This window comes from Capsicum annuum, chromosome 5 (genome assembly GCF_002878395.1).
Source record: "Capsicum annuum cultivar UCD-10X-F1 chromosome 5, UCD10Xv1.1, whole genome shotgun sequence".
Taxonomy (NCBI): Eukaryota; Viridiplantae; Streptophyta; class Magnoliopsida; order Solanales; family Solanaceae; genus Capsicum; species Capsicum annuum.
In genome coordinates, this window is record NC_061115.1 from 88,477,750 (window position 1) to 88,484,830 (window position 7,081).

The 7,081-nt window shown below is 37.1% G+C and overlaps 1 protein-coding gene across 1 annotated transcript; it reads right to left on the minus strand.

The window, feature by feature from the left end:
- Positions 1–395: 395 nt before the first annotated feature.
- LOC107871878 lies at positions 396–1,401 on the minus strand. The gene is made up of 3 exons (XM_016718737.1): positions 1,251–1,401; positions 711–1,054; positions 396–518 (listed from the first exon to the last, which is right to left on the minus strand). The coding sequence occupies exons 1-3, from the start codon at positions 1,399–1,401 to the stop codon at positions 396–398; spliced, it is 618 nt and encodes a 205-aa protein (XP_016574223.1).
- Positions 1,402–7,081: the final 5,680 nt, after the last annotated feature.

Consider the following 7,081-nt stretch of genomic DNA (forward strand, 5'->3'; position numbering starts at 1 on the left):
AGCTAAATATTATGAGTTCACAAACCAGGTAGAATGCCAATAATATCTTCAATGGACCATCCAATTTCCCTCTTGAAATTCTGCATTACTGATAATAATGCCTGAACTTCTGACTATCCCAAATCAGCTACAATGATAACCGGTAAGGTTTTGTTAGTCCCTAAAAATGCATATATCAAGATAGATAGGAGGTATTTCAACTCTAACATTGGTGGTTATTGAAAAGACGGATGAGTTGGTGGAGTAGTTCTATTTTTCAAATCTAAATCAAGATTCTTTGGTGCATAGTTATAACCATTCCCTTTCAGTGCACCTACCAGCTACTCTTACTCTTCAATACCTTAAGAATCAGAATTCATGGTCACAGTTGCAAGTGCCTGAAAACCTAATCTTTCTTAAACAGGAACAACTACATCAGAACCACAATCTGACAAAGCCACAACATTAACATTATTGAATGAATTTGCCTCTTCATCATCCACATCAATCATAGACACCACTCTCAATTTGTTAGGCTGCTACATAGATTTGCATACATAAATTTCCCTTATTCTTCATTGAGTCTCAACATCAGATGACCTTTCTCCAGATCAATCAATGTCCTACCTATAGCCAAAAATGGTCTTCCCAAGATAATAGGGACTTTAAAGTCCACCTCACAGTCTAATATAAAAAAAATTAGCAGAAAATATAAAAGAAGATACTTTTACCAAAACATTATAAAGGATACCAACAGACTTCTTAACTATTCTGTTAACTTTAACTAGTCTCATAGTGGTTGGTTCGGGAGCTCCCAACCCTAACTGCTTGAATACAGCCAAGGCCATGAGATTGATACTAGCCCCCAGATCACATAGTGCTCGAATAAAGTTGAAAGACTTGATTGTACATGGTATTGTGAAAGTTCCAAGGTTATCCTTCTTCTCTACCAGAGATCTAGTAACCACATCACAGCAATGATAAATATTATCTACTGGCTCGCAGCTAACTAACCTCTTCTTGGTGATCAAATCCTTCATGAACTTTGTAAAACCTGGCATCTGCTCCAATGCCTCTACAAGAGGTATGTTGACAGTTAATTTTCTTAGCATAGACAAAAAATTCTGATACTTACCTTTTTCTTGTTGCTTTTTCAGTCTATGCGGATAGGGAGGACGTAGTCTTGGAAAGGGTTTCAGCACAGGTTTTGGAATCTTTTTTTTCTTTATTCTAATTGTTGTTTCTCCCCACATCAACCAACTCCTCCTCACTTTTCCACTCATTAGTTGTGAGCGCAGGTGGAGCTGTAGTAACCTTACCACTCCGAGTGGTTATGGCATGGCATTGACTATCATTTCTGGGATTTACCACTATATTGCTTGGAAGAGTGCCAGGATATCTCTGATTTACTGCGGCTGACATCTTACCAAATTACTGATCCAACTGCTTGATTGCTATATCATGTGACTTAACTTTTTGGTTCAATCCTGACAGATCAGCTTTGATATCCTTTAAGAAGTTTTCTTGATTTTCTTACCCATTGACCAGCTTTTCCAGGAGTGTCTCCATTTTGGACTCTGCATCTAGACTTCCTAGTGAAATATACTTGTCACTCTTCTCCTTATAGTCATTCTTACACCGCCAATCACCATCTCTATCTCTATATCTGTCATTATAATAGTTCTGACCTTGATTTCCCTACCCTTGAGGTCAAAAATCCACCAACCTATGATTAAGGAAATTCGCCCTTTCTTTAGATTCAATTTCAAATGGTTTGGATATTTTCCCCTCTGTAGCAACTACTTTTACTTTCTCAATACTCATTGAAGTAAACTATTTTGTCAGCAACCCGATATCTGTACGAAGTTGTGCAACCTCTTGAGCTACCATGTTATTTCCCAGTCCATGCACATTTTATACACAAATAGTATATATCCCTCCACTATGTTCCGAACCTCGAGTATACCACCCTCTATTGGTAATCGTAATATCATAAAACAATTCCTGTGCCACTTTCCAATGAAGACGTATGAATGCTCATCCTAAAATTTATCTATCATAGCTCCTGAACTTTCATTCAACAATTTGTAGAAGAACTCAGACAGGTGAGATCCTCTAATTTTGTTATTTGGTACCATGATCAGCACCTTCTTGAACCATAACCATGCCGCATACATGGACTCTTTATGTAGTTGACTTAAATTGTTAATTTTGTCCTTTAATTGTAACATTTATGCAGGAGGGAAAAAACTATCAGAAATTGTGTCTTCAACTCGTGCCATGTAGTGATATATCCTTTAGGAAGTTGTCCTAGCCATATAGGATACTTCTCCATCAAAGAAAATAGGAACAACCTTAATCTTAATGCCTCCTGATTAACCTAATAAATATTATAGTTTGTGCAAATCCCAACAAAATTTGTAAGATGCATGTTTGCGTCATTCCTATCTACCCCAAAAAATACACCCTTCAGATTAAACAATTAGATCATCGCACTAGTAATATCAAACTTAACAATAGTGGCTAACGCAGGAGGAACAAAGGCTCCCGATTCTGCAGGCTCAACATAACTCATGTCTTTATCATCATTATCCTTATATGGGTCTAGGTGCTAATATTCTCCCAAAAATGGAGCTATTTCTATTTGAACTCTATGATTAACAACCTTTCTAGGATTGACTAGCCCATGTTGCTGGGCTACCCTTGCCTCTGCAGCAACTCTAGCCTGGTCGACTTTTCTACGTTCTTGCTCTAATAGTTGTTGTATTTGTAATTCTGCAATATGTTGTGGATCAATTTTACCAGATTAATGTGACGCATTTGGATCCATGGGTGGGGGATCTTGAACCCCATCATGAAGTTGTTCTGCCATCCTTCTTGGTGTTTGTAGGATTTTCCTAGGTTCTGGATCAAAAGGGAGTAAAGGTCAACCTCTACTCCTAGTGCTTGGCATACACCTACTTATGCCCAAATAAAAACTGAAAAATTAAAAACCCGTAAACTTTACCAATTAAATTCATAATTCAAATTATAATCCTCGGCAATGACAACAAAATTTGATGTCGCCCAAAAATGCGCATCCACTAGAAGTACAATGTGGTAGATTAACAATATAGTAACCCAACAAGGTTAGGGTCGATCCCACAGGGAAGACGTGAATAGTTACTATCTTTGATGTAATCCACAAGCCGAATTGGAAAGTAATTGGGGGGATTTTGTTATCAGTAGCAAATGGTAACCAACTCTTGAGTATTGTTTAGTTGAAATCAATATAATACAAATGCTAGGAATGTGTTACCCCTGGCTTCTGAACTACATAAATTTCTTATGTTAAACCCAATTATTCTATTGTTCTGCATGAAAAGCCTACAAGTTAGGTAATATCCAGAAGATAAATTTCACCCGTTGACTTGGTTATTGTCTTAGAGTGTCACCTTGTTTCCCGTTGTTATGGCCTCAATCATACTTGGTTATCATACAACTGTATTAATTCTTTCTACCCATATTAATTCTTTCTACCCAATCACAAATTTCTTGGTTATCAAATGGATGTGAATATAGGCTATATCAAGTGTCCGGAGCTAGTTAAGGCTAATTAATCCAAAGAAGAACTAAGATACATATAGAAACCCTAGAACAATTGGATCTCCCACTTCCTTTACGTAGCTAATCCACCAAGGTTCCCACAACCCAAACTGAGGAGACTAGTTGCTCATGGTTGTTCAAGAAATCATGATTATCAATGAAGAATACAGAAAATAAATTCCACTAGAAGAAGATGAATAAACTTTAAAGTCTTTAATTGAATAAAATCTTAAAATCTCAAGAAATAATGTAGTAATAAGTAATTGCATGTATATTAATGTCACAACGCTTGTAACCTAATAAAAGATAAACCCTAGGGTATTTGTAGTGTATCAAAATAACATAAAAATCCTATTAAAAATGTGAAAGGTAAAATTAAATCAGCAGTTGGTACGACTTAGTCATCACTCGTATTCTCACCTTACGAGTCGTACCTTTCCTTGTCGTAACCATTCCATTGTCTAATCCTTCCATAGATTAAATTTTCTATTCATCTTATGACTTTACCTTAAGAGTCATAACTATGTGTATGACTCATGTCCTTGATCCATATCCACCTGGGACTTCTGTCTTTTTAGGTCATGATCAGTGGTTTGTATACTACGTATCTATACGAGTCATACTCAGACTTTCGAATTGTATACTTCTGATATCTAAATTCCTGAATAGTGTCTTTGATTCGGTTATGTTAATGGTCTCCGTAAATGTCTCATACTGTCGCTTACAATTAGGATACTTAACCCATAAATTCCTTATACATGATTTCTTAATTTGGCTTTTGGTTTTGTTCCTCATACGATTCAGCATATGAGTCGTATCGAATAGTTACTACTCAAGGGAAGACTCGTATACTGATCAGAGTTGGTCATTTTTAGATTTTTTTTCTCCTTTTTTTCATTCAAATACTATTAAACCTTTTTACCTGCAATTCACACCAAAGTGGATCATATCTAACAAAATACCCTAAGTTCACACATAAATTCATGGTTTAAAGCATCGAAAGTGCCATGTTTCCACATCACATCAGAGTCATAGGTTTAGGCCACCTTATAACCACCGTAACCTTTTGTGGATCCACCATGATCCTATCTCTATAAATAACATGCCCCAGATAAGCCATAATATTTAACCAGAACTCACACTTAGAGTATTTAGCATATAATTATTGCTCCTTAAGGTTCTACAACACAAAATAGAGGTTATCGGCATAATCCGCCTCGCTCTTTCAATATACCAAAATATAATCAATGAACACAATAAAAAATAAGTGTAGGAACTGATGGAAAACTCGGTCCATAAGATCCATGAATTCCACCAGGGTATTAGTCAAACCAAAGGAAACCACCAAAACCTCAAAGTAACCACATCAAGTTCAGAAGGTGGGTTAAGGGACATCCACCTCCCTAATCTTCAACTGTTGATAAGTCGACTGAAGGTCGATCATAGAAAAAATTAGCAATAATTAATTCACAACTGAAGGGATCCATCCTTCTGATGCATGAATAGAATTGAAGTGCCCGAAGGAGAAATACTAGGGAAAATAAAACCCTTATCCAGAATATCTTTTAGCTGCTCCTTGAGTCTTTCAACTCAGCCAGAGCCATTCTATTAGGAGGGATAGACATAGAACGAGGGTCAAAAAGAACATCACTCCCAAAATTAATTTCCCTATTGCGATGAACACCAGAGAGATCATCACTAAACACCTTGGGAATATCACAAACCATAGGGACAGATTGAAATGAAGGACCTTCGGATCTATAATCTATAACATCCACAAAATGGTAGAGACTCCACTTGGAAATAAATTTTCGGTTTCTAAGATAAGATATAAACCTTCCCTTGGGAACTAGAGAACTACCTTCCCATTCAATCATCTCATTCTGGAATTGAAAACTAACCTCTTGGGTATAACCATAAAGGGAAGCATACCATGAGTACAGTCAATCCATCCCTAAAATCACATCAAAGTCTATTCTATCTATCTATCAAATCTGCTAATATTCGCCTACCATAGATAGATACCACATAACCCTTATAGACTCTACGATCCACAATAGAGTCACCAACTAGTGTGGACACAAAAAAGGATCTGGAATACAATCAGGACCAATACTAAAATTAATAGCCATATAAGGGGTCATATAAGAAAGAGTAGACCCAGGACCAAGAAGACAATACACATTAGGAGAGAAAATTTTTAGCTTACAAGTAACAACATCGGGAGATTTCTCAAATTCCTGACTGGTAGAAAGATCATATAGAAAGTTTTGACTAGCACCAAAGCTAGAAGTAGCTCTCTTTGGTATGGGAGCATAGGAAACAACAAACAGGACCTTATTGGCCCCTATAGCAATATTGCCTGATGGAAAGATCCTTTAAAAATTGTCAGGCTAGCCGTACCTAAAACACTTATTTCTCCCCTCATCATAAAAACTATGGTGTAACTATCCACAAAATCTGTGAGAAAGATAGGATACAGCTAACTGATCCCCACTGGCCTGTGATTGGGCATCTTATTCCTTGGAAACAATACCATTCTGAAGACGATGATAATGTAAAGACTTTGAATGAGGAGCCCTATCCATATGGTAGGAACCAAAATTTCCCCATTTTTTAAGACCATTTTCAACCAACGCTACTACTTTGTTGCTGACCTTTACCCTGATCCGAATATTGAAACTTCCTATTCTTCCTTTTACTCATCTTAACTTTCTTCTTCATTTCCTCTTCAATATGTTTCATGTACACCACAAACATTGAGATATCCATGTATTTGTTCAACAGAGGGGTTTTGCATTCAAATCCCAAATTATGTGACAATCATGAAGCAAATTGCTTTATTCGAGCTCTCATATAGGACACAAACTTTAAAGCATAACGATACAACCAGTGAAACTTCAAGACATACTCCTTCACTATGATCCTGCCTTGCGTCAGGTTTACGAACTCCTCGATCTCTACCTCCCTCAGCTCCTGAGTAAAGAAGTGATCAAGGAAACCACTATAAAAGTCATCCCAAGATGCCAAATCTGTCTCACCACTCCTAGAATGATCCTACACCTCACACTATTTATATGTCATATCTTTCAGATGGTATATACCAAATTCCAAACCTTCTAAGCTAGAGGCATGCATCACACGGAAAATATTTTCCATCTCATCAATAAAGCCTTAAGTATCTTCCTAAACCTTATAACCAATGAAAATCAGAGGTTTGAGCCTCATAAACTAGCCAACACAAGTGACCTTAGAAGAAGGAGTAACATCACGCTCACGCTCGTACTGGCGAGACTGAGATGCCATTAACTGATTAAGCAAATGGATTGAATAATGAAATTCAGCATTATTCACATCACCCTAAAAAGCCCATAGAGGACTAGTGGAATTCGAGGGAACCCTACGAGAGCTATCAGGAGCAGGAGCCCTCGACCGGCTCTGAACCCCATAAGTAGGATGAGTTCCATTAGTGTTATCCTTGAGTTGGATAGAGCAGTTTCCTTGAGAATCAGATCTT

Excerpts from the sequence above, each read along its gene's own strand:
- LOC107871878 (XM_016718737.1), bottom strand. The coding sequence starts at position 1,401 with ATGTCAGCCGCAGTAAATCAGAGATATCCTGGCACTCTTCCAAGCAAT. Across the intron at positions 1,055-1,250 it reads CACAACTAATGAGTGGAAAA|AGGCATTGGAGCAGATGCCA; the intron begins GTGAGGAGGAGT and ends TACCTCTTGTAG. Across the intron at positions 519-710 it reads GTATCCTTTATAATGTTTTG|CAGCCTAACAAATTGAGAGT; the intron begins GTAAAAGTATCT and ends AAATCTATGTAG.